At 34.9% G+C, this 18,594-nt stretch overlaps 2 protein-coding genes across 2 annotated transcripts; both read right to left on the bottom strand.

The window, feature by feature from the left end:
- Nucleotides 1–50: 50 nt before the first annotated feature.
- Nucleotides 51–1,407, bottom strand: LOC131951208 (uncharacterized). The gene is made up of 5 exons (XM_059313545.1): nt 1,388–1,407; nt 1,126–1,254; nt 685–903; nt 399–461; nt 51–267 (listed from the first exon to the last, which is right to left on the bottom strand). Exons 1-5 carry the CDS (start codon nt 1,405–1,407, stop codon nt 51–53), a joined length of 648 nt encoding a protein of 215 aa, XP_059169528.1.
- A 46-nt stretch (nt 1,408–1,453) lies between these two features.
- On the bottom strand, nt 1,454–7,981 carry LOC131951215 (uncharacterized). Its single transcript, XM_059313554.1, has 10 exons — nt 7,893–7,981; nt 6,075–6,130; nt 5,434–5,457; nt 4,002–4,052; nt 3,166–3,216; nt 2,896–2,946; nt 2,711–2,734; nt 2,451–2,480; nt 2,246–2,314; nt 1,454–2,071 (listed from the first exon to the last, which is right to left on the bottom strand). Exons 2-9 carry the CDS (start codon nt 6,118–6,120, stop codon nt 2,247–2,249), a joined length of 345 nt encoding a protein of 114 aa, XP_059169537.1. The 5' UTR covers nt 6,121–6,130; nt 7,893–7,981; the 3' UTR covers nt 1,454–2,071; nt 2,246.
- Between the last annotated feature and the right edge of the window lie 10,613 nt (nt 7,982–18,594).

The following is an 18,594-nucleotide window of genomic DNA, read 5'->3' as shown; positions in this document are numbered from 1 at the left end:
AGGAAAACTGCGATATGTACATCATCAGGCAAACGATGACAGGTACAGCATCAGGCAAACTGTGACAGGTACAGCATCAGGCAAACTGTGACAGGTACATCAGCAGGCAAACTGTGACAGGTACAGCAGCAGGCGAACTGTGACAGGTACAGCATCAGACAAACAGCGACAGGTACAGCATCAGGCAAACTGCGACAGGTACAGCAGCAGGCGAACTGTGACAGGTACATCATCAGGCAAAAGGTGACAGGTACAGCATCAGACAAACTGCGACAGGTACAGCATCAGGCAAACTGCGACAGGTACAGCATCAGGCAAACAGCGACAGGTACAGCATCAGACAAACAGCGACAGGTACAGCATCAGGCAAACTGCGACAGGTACAGCATCAGGCAAACTGCGACAGGTACAGCAGCAGGCGAACTGTGACAGGCACAGCATCAGTTAAACTGCGATAGGCACTGCATCATTCAAAATGTCACAAGTACATAGTCAGGAAAACTGCGATATGTACATCATTAGGCAAACAGCGACAGGTATAGCATCAGGCAAACTGTGACAGGTACAGCATCAGGCAAACTGCGACAGGTACAGCATCAGACAAACTGCGACAGGTACATCAGCAGGCAAACTGTGACAGGTACAGCATCAGACAAACAGCGACAGGTACAGCATCAGGCAAACTGCGACAGGTACATCAGCAGGCAAACTGTGACATGTACATCATCAGGCAAACGGTGACAGGTACAGCAGCAGGCAAACGGTGACAGGTACATCAGCAGGCAAACTGTGACAGGTACATCATCAGGCAAACGGTGACAGGTACAGCAGCAGGCAAACGGTGACAGGTACAGCAGCAGGCGAACTGTGACAGGCACAGCATCAGTTAAACTGCGATAAGCACTGCATCATTCAAAATGTCACACGTACATAGTCAGGAAAACTGAGATATATACATCATCAAGCAAACGATGACAGGTACAAATTAGGCAAACTGCAACCGGTAAAGCATCAGGCACACTGTGACAGGTACAGCAGCAGGCAAACTGCGACAGGTACAGCATCAGGAAAACTGCGACAGGTACAGCATCAGGCAAACTGTGACAGGTACAGCATCAGACAAACTGCGACAGGTACAGCAGCAGGCAAACTGCGACAGGTACAGCATCAGACAAACTGCGACAGGTACAGCAGCAGGCAAACTGTGACAGGTACAGCATCAGGCAAACTGCGACAGGTACAACATCAGTCAAACTGCGAAAGGTACAGCATCAGGAAAATAGCTACATGTACTGAATCAGACACATATGTTTAAGTAGATAATAATAATAAAAAATTAATAAAACGAAAAGTTCAGAGCACTTTATCATTCCGTTTTTACACACACCTGACAAGCAGCTTACACATTATCTTCTATCAAAATCCATATTCACTGAGGTTGTTTTTTGGACGGTGCCCTCAAATGTTGAAGTCGAATTCATTTGTCCATAGTAATTCTTATGCTCAAGAAGTACCACATTAAACTAAAACAATGGGTACGGTGTTTCTAACATCTGTATTGCAGTTTTTACAATCTTGTTATCAACCTCCAAACAAGCTGTCAACAACACGCCCTGTAACTATCGTTTACACGTCTTTTACTCATATTCGACCCGTAATATAGAAAACAACAACGGGTTCAAAAAACTCACAAACTCACTACCCCAGGAATCATAATCATTTACCATTGTCCTAAAAAGGACATGAAACAATATGGTCAGACTTTCTCATCTGTTATTTTTTCACTTAATTTTGAGCGTTAAAAACCTTACCTTATAAGGTGCAAGTAACTGTCTCAAGCTAGGAACATTTCAATCATAGAAATTGACTGCTGTTAATTCAAGTATTAATTTCCCAACAGTAAGGTAACAATAAACATTAAGAGAAATATGAATCTTAAAGACAAGCACACTGGAAAAATAAGAATACATTTTTTTAATTGAGCAACAAAGATGTTTAATGAATAAATACTTAAAATAAAGTGTAGCAACAGTTATTCTTAATCAAACTGGAGCATAACTTGTTTCTGCACCTGAAATTATCCAGTTAAAATGTGATTAAATTCTTGCCAATTAAATTGCTCATTATTTTACAATTCAAATGACTGCTATATCGATCAGAAACCATTTCAGTATAAACTGGTATTGTATGCAATGAAGATGAAATGTAAACATAAATATCAGAAAGGAGCCAAGAAAACACTCACATTAGAAGCAAAAATGAACCACGAGCCCAATGACTCCTGCAAAGGGGAACAAAACTCCAATGGCAACACCTAAAAGATAAGTGACACTTTCGTAAATAGATTTATACAACATATAGTCGTAGAACATTCATAAATTATGATGAAATATTTAATGTGTGTGCATCAACTTAAGTGCTGTAAACTACAGATTGGTTAAATTCTCTACCTGCAATAGGGAAGGCATCAGGGCCTGATTCTTAAATAAAGAAATCAAAACAAAAATACATCAGAAATATTTTGCTATAAAAAATAATTAAGACAACGGAAGAACTTAATACCAATGTAGAGATATAAAAAAAAAACAGTGACAACTTAATTTTTATTCCATTAAAAGGTTAAATTTAAACTTAAAGTAGGTCTATATTCTGAAATAAGAAATGATAAAATAGAAAATTTGTAGAAGTTGAGTAAATAATCCATATCTACCTTCAGATGCCATTGTTTGCGGGGCTAAAAATGAAGATAAAGAATACAATGTTTTTACCCATGCAAATTATTTTGAAGCATACTAAACGAAATTTAACTTTTCTGTAGCATATTGATTAGACAATTGTCTGTACATGATAAAATATTGTTGTCTTTATGCTATTGCAAATTAGCAAAAGACTTACTGGTCAAATTGACAGGTGTGGTTATCATTGTAGATGTTTGAGTTGTTGATCCTTAGAATGTAGGAATTTAATTTTTCCAATTTAAACAACAGAACAAACTATACAGTAGATAAATAATTATTTTTGCCCTATTAGAATGACGAATAAGGTAAGTAAAAATCCATATCTAACTTCAGGTATTATTGTTGGCAGGGCAAAAAAATTAAGATATAGAATACAATTATAAAATATCGTCTTTATTATGCGAATATATATTAGGAAAAGACTTACTGGTCAAATTGACAGGCTTGGTTGTCATTGTAGATGAAAGAGTTGTTGATCCTTATAGTGTGGGAATTTAAATTATCAAGTTAAACGATAAAACAAAATATATAGTTTTTAAAGAAGTATATTTTGACGACTTAAACTTTTAAAATATTTAAAGTAATCAAGACAAATATTTTTGAAACATTTTGTTTTCAACTAACAAAAAAAAGTGTACATAATACGTAAATAATCCAAGATGTTCTAAGTGAAAATAAAGCCAATGTTAACTTTACTGTTACGACAACTGATTTTATCAGAACAGCACAGCTCATTGTAGTATTGTTAAAACAAACAGTAACATATTAAACTTTTATACACAATTTTATATAAATTGCTAACTTATGTATGCACAATTTTTAAAAATGTATCAATATAATTATCTGAGGAAATATAACTATATATTTATTGTTAAACTTAATTTAACGCCTAACTATTAGAGAACAATGATAATTTAGAAACGCTTATTAAATTAGGTAAATAATTAAATACCAACCTGAAGATAAGATTTGTGTAGGGGCTAAACGGTTTCGATAAAAAATATCAGCACCCAGGTATGCATTAAAATACATTTTAGACAGAAGTAATCTATTTTGTAAATACTAATAATGTTTGTTTTAAGTTATAAATGATATCGCCTATTCTATAGCAGACTGTATCTAATCGACAAAAATTTAGCTGACAATAGCGATCAAATTACATTTAAATATTGTGAGTTACTAAATAAATTTTGGGGTAACTATTAAGATATTTTATTATGTTGTATCATTATTTGTATAGAAATAGAATTTTGAAAGACTTACTGGTAACATAAGCAGGAGTCTTTATCGTGGCAGATGAAAGATTTGGTCCCACTTTTAGAATAAGAAATTAATTTTCCAAATTAAAATGTTAAATAAAACTATGACTCCGTAGTCTAATTTGACCATTGACTGATTGCGTATTGAAAATCCCAACAACAAAGCAGGGCCCTAAATTGAGAAGAGCCAAATGTTGCCAATGTATCAGGCAACCTTTTCTCATCACGGCTGATTGACCCAAGGATTTGCTTGTACAGCTTAGAATAAGCTGTGTCGCAGGAGCTGCCCCGAAAGGAAACCAGAGTTGGTAATCCTATAGTCTAAGGGGCTCCACTCCTGTTTAATTTCAGAAATTTTTCTCCTAGATGGGTTGCTGTCCTCAGCTGACGAGCCTCATCTGCCCAAACTTGTCGGTTTAAATAAAAACTTGTTTATTAAAAGGATGCACAGTAAAATGCTTTTCTTTTTCCATTCCCTCCACTAGAATAATCTCAAATGTAAGTTATTCTAAATCTGATAATTTTACCCTAACCAAAAACTAACTCTAATATTATTGTTACTTAGCACATAGTTCTTAAAAACTTTCAATTGTATTAGATCTGATGATTACAAGCTTTTAACTAGATTTTATTTAACTCACTTCCTCTGTCTGTCGTCAGTCTGTCTGTCTAGATCGAAATGCCAGAGCAAAATCACGAGCACTTTTAACTGATAGATACGGTTTGTAGTCAAGATATAAAGATAATGCAACATGACATTGAATTTGTCTTAATTGGTTGCCTAATTAATTTTTTATGAATTAATTAAAATTGTGCCCAAATTAGTAGCTGTCTCATCAAACTATTTAGCACTATTATACACGCGTCATCACGTTCATTATGTGCGCAATGGTTTTAGTCATGCAACTCTATTGTAAATTTAAAACATTTAAAGTACTGGACAACAAAATTCATAAAACAAACGTTTTAAAAACAAGCTTGTATTTATTATTGCACTATAAAGTAGAAAATAAATCATACAGTACTATTTAAGTAACTATAAAGAAAAGCGTGGGTCTCTTCCTAAATATTAATAAAGGTATCCAACAGACCCACGCTTTTCTTTATAGTAATTTAAATAGTAGTGTATGATTTATTTTCTACTTTTTAGTGCATTTTTACATAAAAGCTTGTTTTCATGAATTTTTTAACGTGTTTTCTTTCCTAATACTATGTTTTTTTTTTGTTGAATCAAATGCTCGAAAAAAAAGATCATAAGTAATCTAACATATAATTTAATGTTGCATTACAATTTATTTTTTTTTTTAAAGTTTTTAAATTTAATGATTTATCAGACTCTAGGCCTAAATGATTTTAATAATGTAATACACAAGCAGGTTACGGATAAAAAAAACTTAATAATTTTTAAATGATATTTTAAAATATAAAATGCTTACAACGACTACTAAAAGGCAAAGCTCCTGAAATGGAAAGATACAATACAAAGTTTGCACATTATTTGTTATAGAAAGATTCCTCAAGCATAAAAAGTTATATATTTTCTCTAATACAATCTTATTGCTACCGAAAGTTCCATTAAACTCTTACAATTTAAGATAGTTATAACTATTACATTGTGTGAATTAGTTTGAGCTACTGAAGATTAAATGTTGTGTTTTAATCTGGAAGTTTTAACAGAAGTCCAAAACAAATTATGTCAAATTGGCATTTTCTACAAATGTTCTGGCCAATTTGTAATTTCAAGAATTACAAGTTTTCTTGGTTGTCGATCGCTACATGAATGGTTTAGGTAATATTTAGGTTAGTTGATTATATTTTTTTAGATTCCTTATGTCAGATTGTTCGTTCATTCATGTCATGTATGCTTGGGGAAGGGAATTCAGAAATTGTGGGTAGGGGGAAGGGGTCTGAATTTTTATGAGAAGCTAGGTAAAATTCGTAGAAAAAGCCTGACGTAAGTAATGGACGGCCTTAAGGCAGATACAAATAATTTAAATAAATAGAAACTTTATATAACCACAAAAAATAATTTAGTAAAACAATGTTTGAATTTAACAAGCATTTAAAGAAAACATACCAGTTAGGACCAAAACAGCTGAGAAGGTTATAAACACTACAAACATCTTTGGTAAGCTGAAAAAAAGATAAGTTAGCATTTCGTTTTATGTCTTTATCGTATACCGCCTGTCTATGTGCGTATGTGTTTCAGTTCGTGGGAATCACATACGTAGGTCTCTAGCAATTTTTGAGAGATCTCTGATACACGGAATAATTACTATATTTCCAGTTAAAAATTGAGACATTTTTGTTTTATATTATTCACACACAACGCTGCCTATTCTTTAAAATTTTCTTCTCGAAAAACGAACAATTTTGTACAAACATATTTGCTATTTCTACCACCCGATTCTACAAGAAAAACCATATTAATCTTTGCTGTTATAATAGTTATCTAATGATATATGAGAAAGTTTAGGGGAGCTTACTGCCGCTTTATGTTTATTTAGTGAAATATTTGTTAACAACGATAATAATCGACCGTTTAAAGTGAACATTTTGTGAGTAACACAAAAGACGAACAAAACAGTGTGTAATAGACATACAATAAAGCAAGTTTTTTTTTAGTCAGATTGACTTCAAATTTAAACATATTGCATTACATCTATACTAATAATTTTGACTAAATTGAAATGTTATGATTGTATTAAATCAGAAGTTCCGATGATTTTAATCCATCTATCAGAGGAATGTTTATTTGTTCTGTTTCTAAAGTTTACTTTAACGTAGATGAATGAAGCCATTACAATAATCTAGTACAATATTTATCTAAAATACTGTCACTAATAAGTAAAAAAAAATAATCAACCATTTTCATAACTTAAGATAGTGGACAGACTATCAAGAAAAATATTGTTCTAACATTTTGAAATCAACTAAAACAAAACTTGAACATAATGCTTAAATTATCCAAGATGTTCTAAGTTAAAATAAAGCCATTGTTAACTTTACTGTTACGACAACTGATTTTTATCTGAACAGCACAGCTCATTGTAGTATTGTTAAAACAAACAGTAACATGTTAAACTTCCATACACAATTTTATATAAATTGCTAACTTATGTAGGCCCTATACACAATTAGTGGTTTTGCTCTATTATTTTTTTATTTTCTTGCATTTAAAAAAATGTTACAATATAATTATCTGAGGAAATATAACTATATTTTTATTGTTAAACTTAATTTAATGCATTATTATTAGAAAAAAAAAAGATAAATTAGAAACTCGAGATATGAAGGACAGTTGGGTTAGAAGATGAATTCTGGTCTGAAGAATTGTAAATAAATTTGTAACCAATCGGGTAGCACGTAGTACTTACACGTGTGATGGCAATAGCTAGAACTTTACTTACACAACTCTAGTAAAATCTAAAACATGTACTAGAACTTACATTGGTGTAGGCTCCAGCTAGACCTAACACTACAGCAGCAAAAGCTAGAACATGTAGTACTCACATTGGTGTAAGCTCTAGCTAGAACTAACACTACAATAGCACAATCTAGAACATGTAGTACTTACATTGGTGTAAGCTCTAGCTAGACCTAACACTACAATAGCACAATCTAGATCATGTAGTACTTTCATTTGTGTAGGCTCTAGCTAAAGTTAACACTACAATAGCACAATCTAGATCATGTAGTACTTACATTTGTGTAGGCTCTAGCTAGAACTAACACTACAATAGCACAATCTTGAACATGTAGTACTTACATTTGTGTAGGCTCTAGCTAGAACTAACACTACAAATGGCACACGATACGATAAGTAGTATTTTCATTTGTGTAGGCTCTAGCTAGAAATAACACCACAGTAGCGCAAGAGAAACATAGTACTTACAAGTAGAACTCCAACAGAATTTTACTAACACAACTGTATCTCACGCTAGATCGCAGGTTGTAATAACAGTGAGGTGTTGCTTGACTGAAGTTATCCGAATGACAAATGCGTGCGTGAGTACACATCTTAAATACACTACAAGCACAGTTGTTTATTTTTCTTTCAGCCCACACATTCTTTTGTTATTATTTACAAACATTGGAATGTATGTAGGAATTCTCAAACATTGTGATGGTTGTTGAACATTAACCTCTGCACCAATGTAGCTAATAGTTAACCTTAAACTAAAGGCAGGGGCGTAGCCAGGGTTTTTGAGGTGGGTCGGACGGCTAGTGCATACACATGTGTTTATATAGATTTGGTTTTATATTTATATCATATCTCGTGTATTATGTTATTTTTGTTTTGCACAACCGACAGTTTCAATATTAATTGTGTATTAAAACATACCGTTTCAGCTAGTTAAAATTAAAGTAATGTATCATTTGTTCTTTAATGTTAAGTGACGTTAAACAATCAGTTTTATGTTTTTAACTTTTTATACTTTCAACAAAAACCCTTAATAATTTTTAATCATGTTATACAAACGTGTCACTCTACAGTATTTCACTGCACTTGTGTATTTGCTGAAGTGATGCAGATAACTGTAAAATAAATATGTAGGTACTTAACACCTAGTCTTACCTTAACTTTCTGGATGTTACTTTTAATTTCCATTGCATTTGTTTACATTTTCCACTTTATGAAAGCATGTTTGTTCCTTTAGCCAGTTAGACTGTTGCGACATTACTATAAGTCAAATTAAATTCCAAGCATTTTAGTTCACTCAAGAACTATAATTCATTCAAATACATTTATCTAGAAATGCCAATATAGGTAGTTTGTTGTACTGTGAATGATGCTGGAATACATGTTTTAGAGTGTTATATCATGCTGAGGCCTGATTCTTCATGAATACAGTTTTATTTATCTTCGTCCAGTTTATTTCTCATTTTCTGCATTGAAAAAATAGACACCTTCCTTAGTGTGCACGACCTATTTTCAACAGAAGTCGTGTGGCCAGCTTATTTAAGACAAGATCTAAATGGTGTTAAATCAGTAGTACTTGACCATTCATAATTTTTGGTAGTCCGTTACTGCGCTATAATTGAACAGCAGAGTAAGACCGGCGCTCATACTAAGACACAGATCAACATATAAGTGTAGCGCTTGTAACTACACATTGGATTTCGGACAGTTATTCTTGGCAAATAAACACGTTTCTTATACAAGAGAGTCGCAGGCTGTGTTAGAGCTATCACCTCAGTGGTTAGTAGTACTTCAGCTGACCAATAAAACCAGGCTATATAAATCCACGATGATACCTCGTTATATATCGTTTAGATTCCGCAGTAGATCAAGACAGGACGTATGTGGCTACTTGCCTTGTCTAGCAAATATGACAAGTGGTAAGTAAGTAAGCTGACCACACTATCTCTGTATATGCCGTGGTCACGGAAACAAGTGAACTCTACTTCACTTGCCCCATAGACCGTCAGGTTTGAAAGGGAACTTTACTACTACTTATGACAAGTGGTAAATTTGATTAAAACTTAGCTTAAGACGTTGAAGTGGAATGACATTATAAATAAAGATGGATTGATACGTTAGCGAGGTGCAGGAAGGACGCGGTAGATACTGAATCATTAAAAGGTTGATAAATATGTCAGCACTAAATAGATGTTGTAATCTGACGACTGTAATTGCAAAAAGACAATTTTTGGGTGTGTTTCTGTTAGCTGAAGACGATTTCAAGAATGAATTTTAATTAATTAACAAAATAAAAGAGACACTGTGATGAAACTAATCGCATGGGATGCTAAATTCAAAATCGATTTTGTGTATGTTTCTAGCTACAATATTTTTACAATTCTGAATCTGAAAGCATCGTTAGCGACACGAGCCGGCCTTATTAAAAAAAACGGTAGTCTAGCCTGTTTTGACAGCTGTCATTTCAAGGTCCTTGGGGAGGGGGTGGGGGGCATTCCGTCCTGCCTACGTCACTTGTCTAACGATATCGCTTCAATGCGCGTTATATATATATATATATATATATATATATATATATATATACATATATATATATATATACATACATATATATATATATATATATATATATATATATATATATATATATATATATATATATATATGTATATTTATATATATATGTATATTTATATATATATATGTATATATATATGTATATTTATATATATATATATATATATATATATATATATATATATATATATATATATATATATATATGTATATATATATGTATATTTATATATATATATATATTTATTTTTATTTATATATATATATATATAATTTATATATATAGATATATTATTTATATATATATATATATATATATATATATATATATATATATATATATATATATATATATATATATTTTTTTTTTTTTTTTTTTTAGCCTATATTCCGGCTGGCCTAGGATTCTAAATACTTTTCTCATATATTTGGAACCCACCCAACTTATCTCAATGTGCTAACGCCCACAGTGGAAGTACATTTAAAAATGAATGATTCCAATTATAAGTCTATATGTTTATAATATTTTACTGTTTTTTTTTTTTTTTTTTTTTGTTTACTAATGTTGTGGTAATTAAAAAAAACTATATACAACACTTGATGGCACGTGGCGGGTTACAAATGTCATTGGCCTTAAATCAAAACAAACATGCACGTGTCTCTACTCCACAAGTAACCTTTGATAAGGTCAATAAACTGTGTTAATATTTTCTGATGGCAAGCGGTGCTAGCATTGAAACTTTCAGGCCATTTTAACACAGTAACGATGAATAGGGCGTACGAAATCACAAGCTAGGTATTTTGTGATTTAATAAACCGGGACTGATCTCCCTTAAACTTTCTATAATATTCTTATACAAATGGGTTGGTCAAACGGGATACAGACATGATTTATAAATCCAATTTTAATTACTTAAACTTTTAAAATAGAATAGAATCTCATTGAAAAAAAGAAGTGAATGGCAAACACTATGTGTATAATAGTGCGCATTATTATTAGAACTTGATAAATTCATAAGCAATGTTTGAGAAATAAATCCGATCAACGGAAATTATTCAAAATTCGTTAGAATGGGTTTAAGGAACATTAAGAATTGTGGGGGCTTAGGAACTATAAGAAGTGTGGGGTTTTGGAACAAGTAGAAGTGTGGGGTTTAAAGAACAAGTAGAAGTGTGGGGTTTAGGAACAAGTAGAAGTGTGGGGTTTTGGAAGAAGTAGAAGTGTGGGGTTTTGGAACAAGTAGAAGTGTGGGGTTTTGGAAGAAGTAGAAGTGTGGGGTTTAAAGAACATAAGAAGTTTGGGGTTTAAGGAACATTAAAATTGTGGGATTTAAGGAACAGTAATGAAGTGTGGGGTTTAAAGAACATTAAGAAGTGTGGGGTTTAAGGAACATTAAAATTGTGGGATTTAAGGAACAGTAATGAAGTGTGTGGTTTAAGGAACATTAAGAAGTGTGGGGTTTAAGGAACATTAAAATTGTGGGATTTAAGGAACAGTAATGAAGTGTGTGGTTTAAGGAACATTAAGAAGTGTGGGGGTTAAGGAACATTAAAATTGTGGGATTTAAGGAACAGTAATGAAGTGTGGGGTTTAAAGAACATTAAGAAGTGTGGGGTTTAAGGAACATTAAAATTGTGGGATTTAAGGAACAGTAATGAAGTGTGTGGTTTAAGGAACATTAAGAAGTGTGGGGTTTAAGGAACATTAAAATTGTGGGATTTAAGGAACAGTAATGAAGTGTGTGGTTTAAGGAACATTAAGAAGTGTGGGGACTAAGGAACATTAAAATTGTGGGATTTAAGGAACAGTAATGAAGTGTGTGGTTTAAGGAACATTAAGAAGTGTGGGGGTTAAGGAACAGTAAAAAGTGTGTGGTTTAAGAAACATTAAGAAGTGTGGGGTTTAAGGAACATTAAGAAGTGTGTGGTTTAAGGATCAGTAAAAAGTGTGAGGTTTAAAAAACAGTAAAAACTGTGGGGTTTAATGTACAATAAGAGTTGTAGGGTTTAATGAACAATAAGTATTGTTATAAGAAATGTTATAGAACTTAATTAAACGATAGTGGGTGCGTATAAATGTCATCTTTATAGTATTTAATACGTTCACAAATCCTAACACAACGACCGAAAACTAAACATAGCAATTAGAAGTTGTTTAAATATTATTTTCTTTATTTAGCTTTTTCTTCTTCGTTATAAATTCTTAATATTGAAAGAGATTCCCTCCAATACATTTAAGTATTTCTTGTCAACTTGTTATGCGCCATACAGGCGATTTCATAATGCTCGTCTTTAGGGTTCGCTTCCAGCCTAGAACAAACTACAAGGCAGTAGTTTGATTTTGTAGTTGTCTCACCTAGATGAGTTGATGTCCCCATCTATCGAGCCTCATGTATCCGGGGCGGGGGGGGGGGGGGGGTCGAGCTCGGGACTTATCGGTTCAGCAATCATGAGCTTAACCGACCCGACCACCCCCTTTTATGTAGCAAAATATTTCTCTTCACACTCCCCACTACAACCCAATAATATTGAATGTATTCATCTTTTGAACTCTGCCGATTAGTGGATCTCTTACGGGTGATCCGATGCGTAGCGCAACACATTAGACAAACAACCACAAACAGGTTACCATAAACCGGGAGTGATCTTCCCTAAACTTTCTCGAATATTCTTATATAACTCGGAATACAGACATGATTTTTAATTACTTAAACTTTTAAAAATAGAATAGAATCTCGTAGAAAAAAGAATTGCGCACCAAGGGAACGCCAAAACAAAATGTGCATAATAGTGCGCAATATTGTTAGTACTTTATAAATTTACTTGCGTTTTTTGAGAAATCTGAAATAGCGTAAATTACTACTTCCGGTCAACAAAAATTACTCAAAATTTGAAAGAAGGTAGAAAATTAGATCTTTTACTTACATGTGAAATTTCATTTATCTATCTGAAAAAGTACTCAAGTTATGGGCTTTTTAAAAATTCAAAGTAGAAAAAGTACCACTTCCGGTTATCGAAAATCGCTCAAAAGTTGATACGGATCTACGATTTTGATAAAATACTTCTATATGAAATTTCATCAACCTAGCTATAACGGTACTCAAGTAATCGTGTTTACACACAGACACACACACAGACACACACACACAGACACACAGACGTACGGACAATATTGCAAAATTAAGTTTTTCCGTATCAGTGAGGTGTAAAACGTCCAGATTTGTAAAAATCTCGATTTTTTTTTTTGCATGATTACATTTACAATACTTTCTCTATACTTCGTATATACGAGAAAGTAAAAAAACCCGGAATGACAACAAAGGCTCGTTAAAACTAAACGAATTTAATAATATCTACACTAACTACACCTAACACAGTATATTTGAAACACAAAGTACATAAAGCTAGTAAAACTAAAAGAATTTAATAATATCAATCTACACTAACTACACCTGTCTATTCTAAACACAAAATACACAAGGTGGTAAAACTACGATACAGTGGCTAAATACTAGTATAGACCTAACCTATATTCTTCTTCTTCTTCTTCGTTCTTAATTATTAGTGTTGAAGGGGATCGAGATTTATCTGCCAGTGGGTTTGAACTCGAGACTTTGTTCGAATTTATCGGCTTTTTTTGCCGACTCGACCACGCCTCCAACACAATTAAGCGTTACGTGTCAACTGGTTATGTGCCATTGAGGCCATTGACTCCGATTTCAGCTGCTTTTCTTTTTGGATTTGCTTCCATAGCCTTTGTCCAACCAAGAACAGCAGTTTTTAAATTTTGGAGTTGTCTCTCCTAGAAGAGTGGCTGTCCCCAGCTAACGAGCCTCATCTGCCTGAGGGTTCGAACTCGAGACTTTCCGGTTTAGCAACCATGAGCTTTACCGACTCGACCACGCCGACCCTTAAACTATATTAAACTTGGAGATCTGGACGAAACTGAGGCAACCACACACGTTTTCATACACCTTATAAACCCTTTCATAAACTGGTACAAACCGGACTATTACAACTCACAGCACGAGAACTGAACAGGGACGAACGGATTAGAGTAACAGGTACAACAGCATTCATCCCCGTTCATCCCCCTTCACTCGTTCACAACACTCTCTTTTCCTCTCAGCTGCCACTCATTTATCACTTCCTTTTTGTAAATTGTAGTTACAAAAATGACTTGTAGTTTGTCTACCCCCTCCCCCAATTATCCCCCTCCATTGTATATAAAACATAAGATTTGTTTTTTGTTAATGTACATGTGCAGTTTGTCCCCGGGCGTCGGGAAGGGTCGCTACGCCTCTGCTATGATAGGTACAATCATAAAATTTTTATAATGACAGAACTGCAGCAGGGGTGGACAATCACATGTTATATCCCTTTACAATTTGTTATGCCTTGCTTTGTCCGTCAAGAAACGAGCCAAATTAAGCTGTCAAGTACAATGATAATTTATTATTTGGTTGTGTCACCACAGTGTAATGTATACTGTAGTCAGCTCTCTCGCTAATCATAAACACCATCATACACATGAGCCTCCGTGATGATGTGGGTTATAACATATTTATATTCCTTTGAAAGATGAAATTTAATACTACATTGATTTTTGTTAGAATGAATGGAATTTAAAAAAAAAAAATTTAATCAGGAGCCGTTTTTGTGACGTAATGTTAAGAGATGTGCCAACATCTATTACTAGGCCTAAATACTAATTGGGAATTGAATTTTTCCAAGATGTCGTAAGTATACGGCGTGTAAATTTACCGTGTGAATGTGAAAAGACTATCTAAAATTGTTCTTTACTAAAAGAATGATCGCGCTGAGTCCTAAACGCTCTGTACCCTGCCTCTCGATCTAAAAGGATTTTTACTCATTCTTTGTCATAAAGAATCAGAGATTGAAGGATGTATTAGTTTCTTTTTTTAATCGAAGATGCTGTAGACCGACCTTTTTACTGTCATTTGTGGCTGTCTAGCTGTCAAACGATAAATTTGGCTAATCAATGTGACGTCATTAAATTATTTTTACTCAACGCTGCATGTGTTTCCATAACAAACCGCCTTTCCCCTTTTTTTTTGTGGTCGCGCTGAACGTTAGCCCTACACACCTGACCAGGCGAGAACATCATACACACGCTGATATCTAAATATCAAATTGTAACGTGGTTATTTTTAGTTTTTTACTTGAAAAAAAAATGACTAGATCTACATCATCTTATGCTTTGACACAAATAATGATGTAGGCCTACTATGATTTAGTTACAATTATTTCAAATGTTTAAAAATAAACTTGAAATACCATGAATTATTTTAGAAAATTGCCGCGGTCACTGCCCCATCCCCTCCCGCTTGTAAAATAATCGCTTTTTCTCTGAGGCGGGCGGTATACAGCTACATGTTTGAGAACCGCCGATTTAATGTATAATCTGCATTTATATGCATTTTTAAAATTTATTTCTTTAAATTATCAAATGTATTTGATGTATCCGCATGTGGACGTCCACATTAAACTGACCCCCCCCCCCCCCCCCCCCCCACCAGTTCACATGCGTCTACAAAAGTCGATTTTATACTTTTAACATTGTGTGTGTATCCGAAATGTCAATTCTTATAATACAATTTCAAAATATTCCTCTTTTCGTTTTGAATACACAGGGTTTCAAAGCTCGTGGCCGCTAACCCGTATAGTTCTGAGTTAGAACCACCGAGTAGATGAGGCTCGATAGTTAAGGACAGCAACTCATCTAAAAGAGAAAACTCCGAATTCAAACATGAGTTGAGCCCCTTAGGTAATTGGATTACCAATCCTAGTCTCATCTCGGCAACTTCTACCGAACCAGGTACCAAACGCATTCATAGCACAGTTTTTTTGGACTAAACCGGCTAAGGTCGAATAGGATTCACAATGCATTGGCAACCCATGTTCTCTTTGACTATTGGCCTGGTACACGCAGTTTGAATTCCTATTCAATGGGTGCATACATTACTAACTTTCGGGGCAAAATGGATCCATAAAACGTGTGTTTACTAACGGTTCAGACCGTCGGTACAATCAAATTAATGTTTTTGTAGTGTGTGTTCTAAGTCTGTCTATATATTTACTCCTGTAGGTGCGTTCACTCTGCAAGATATGTAAGCTGCATGCGGTATTTAATCTGCACAATCACTAAACAGTCTTTAAACGCGTGTAATCTGACGAAATAATGAAGTCTAAAGTGCAATGTGTATCACTAGCTGCACAATTTTATTTTTGACCGTGATTCAGTAAGTAGGCCTATACAGGAAGCTTTGTAATCGTGCAAAAACAGGAAATCGAGAATTTCACAAAACACAACGTTTTTATACCAAACTCAGTCAGAATTTTTTTTTTTCAAATTTTGTCTGTCTGTCTGTCTGTCTGTCTGTCTGTCTGTCTGTCTGTCTGTCTGTCTGTCTGTCTGTCTGTCTGTCTGTCTGTCTGTCTGTCTGTCTGTCTGTCTGTCTGTCTGTCTGTCTGTCTGTCTGTCTGTCTGTCTGTCTGTCTGTCTGTCTGTCTGTCTGTCTGTCTGTCTGTCTGTCTGTCTGTCTGTCTGTCTGTCTGTCTGTCTGTCTGTCTGTCTGTCTGTCTGTCTGTCCGTCCGTCCGTCCGTCCGTCCGTCCGTCCGTCCGACCGTCCGTCCGTCCGTCCGTCCGTCCGTCTGTCTGTCTGTCTGTCTGTCTGTCTGTCTGTCTGTCTGTCTGGAAAAAACAAGAGTTTGTATTATCATATAGTGGGTCAGAGTTTGCTAAACCCCTTCACGTGATAGTGTCAAAAAAGTGTAAGCTGTGTGTTGTAATGTCAATCTAGTGTGAGACGAATTACACTTTTATCTTTGTACAAAGTGAATAAAACTTTTATATCAACAAAACCAATTATCACCCACAGACTGGGTAGTTCGTATCTTAGGAACGAAGATTGACAATCCCCAGTTTAAATTCCCATTACAGTGGTAACACCCAGCTCAGTGGTAGATGTCGACTATATCGGTAATGTCCACAGGTATGGTAGTTTGAACATAATATGTGTTCGAATTCGGGTTAAAGTCCGTATAACGTCCATGGCGTTTGGACATTGTGCTGACCACACAATCCCCTCATATGTTGAGATCACAGAAACTGGTGAAGTCTACTTCACTTTCGTTATGGACCGTTAGGTTCGAAGAATAATTGTACTTTTACTGTGACACTATAGTTATTAAGCAGTAACAGTGGCGTAGGCAGGGGGGTTAGGGGGATCATAACCCCCCCAAAGACCCCTCGGGGTGCAAATCAAAAGTTTGATGGGGGGGGGGGTGCAAATCAAAAGTTTGAAAGGGGGGGGGGTGCAAATCAAAAGTTTGAGGGGGGTGCAAATCGAAAGTTTGAGGGGAGGGTGCAAATCGAAAGTTTGAGTGGGGTGCAAATCGAAAGTTGTGTAAATCGAAAGTTTGAGGGGGGGGGGGGTAAAAATTGGAACCCCCCTTGAGACGATCCTGGCTACGCCACTGAGCAGTAATCCTCTCCTTATTTCTGCCTTAAGGCATCTTTGTCTACATGGACATTTGCAAAATATTTTACAAAACAAAGTTTTCTTAAAGGAATCAACGATAAGCTAACGTAGATTAAATATTCAAGTAATGTCGGATCACATGTTAAAACTGGAGGCGGAGTGGAGAGGGGGGGGGGGGTGTGATACACCTTTTAAAATTGCTTAAGTTACAGTTTTTGAACTGTTACAGTTTTTCAACTGTCTTATTTGATGAAGTGGTTTCCCTTGTTTACATTTAGAACGATTGACGTTTACACAGTGCGGCTTTGTGTGCTTGGGGGAGTGCCTGGAAATTCCAGGCACAGAACTAGAGGCTACACGAACTTCTAAGGGGGTCGTCCATAAATGACGTCACACTCGCAGGGGGAGGGGGGGGTCCATAATTTTGTGACGGTGTGTGATGAGGGGGGGGGGGGGGGTTAGATGGTGTGATTCACACTTTTGCATTATAAAAAAGCTATGTTAGAAAACGAGATTTAGCCGTTATTTCCCGTGTTAGAAAACGGTTTTAATAATTTGTAATAGGAATTGATCAAAATACTCTATGTTGACAAGATTTTGGAAAAATATCGATGTATGAAGAAAAATCCAACAGCAATTTTAGATGGGGGTTGTAGGCTGAGGTGTGACGTCATTTTTGGGGGAGGGGTCTGACTTTTTGTGACGATGTGTGACGGATGGGAGGGGGGAGGTAAAATCGTCAAAAATAGCGTGGCGTCATTTATGGACGATCCTTAAGTATACAATCAACCATTCAGATGACATTTCTAAAAATAAATCTTACTGACATAACTCTCGACTCTAGCAAAGTAACACAAACTAAGGTAATAAAGAATGCTGAATCATTGGTGTTGTCTGATAGGGGGAAATGATATACATTTTGACCTTCTTGTTTTACAGTTTTTTTTACTGCCCTCTTTAAACATTTGGCTTGTCGAGCTATATTTTATATTTATCTGTAGAGTAATTACTGCTTGGTGGTTCGTTGTGAAGGGCTGGGTATTCAGAATAACTTTCTGGTCAAGGGCGTAGACAGGATTTTGTTGTATGT

The sequence above is a fragment of the Physella acuta genome, unplaced genomic scaffold (assembly GCF_028476545.2).
Source record: "Physella acuta isolate Inbredline_101_S28 unplaced genomic scaffold, ASM2847654v3 ptg000804l, whole genome shotgun sequence".
Lineage (NCBI taxonomy): Eukaryota > Metazoa > Mollusca > Gastropoda > Physidae > Physella > Physella acuta.
This window is presented reverse-complemented; position numbering and strand designations above follow the sequence as displayed.

Coding starts and splice junctions, on each gene's coding strand:
- LOC131951215 (XM_059313554.1), bottom strand. CDS start 6,120: ATGTTTGTAGTGTTTATAACCTTCTCAGCTGTTTTGGTCCTAACTG. Junction 3,217..4,001: donor GACTCCTGCTTATGTTACCA/GTAAGTCTTTCA, acceptor CCACACTATAAG/GATCAACAACTCTTTCATCT. Junction 2,481..2,710: donor GCAAACAATGGCATCTGAAG/GTAGATATGGAT, acceptor TCTTTATTTAAG/AATCAGGCCCTGATGCCTTC.
- LOC131951208 (XM_059313545.1), bottom strand. CDS start 1,407: ATGTGTAAGCTGCTTGTCAG. Junction 1,255..1,387: donor ATGTGTAAGCTGCTTGTCAG/GTGTGTGTAAAA, acceptor TACCTTTCGCAG/TTTGACTGATGTTGTACCTG. Junction 268..398: donor CTGCTGCTGTACCTGTCGCA/GTTTGCCTGATG, acceptor TACCTGTCGCAG/TTTGTCTGATGCTGTACCTG.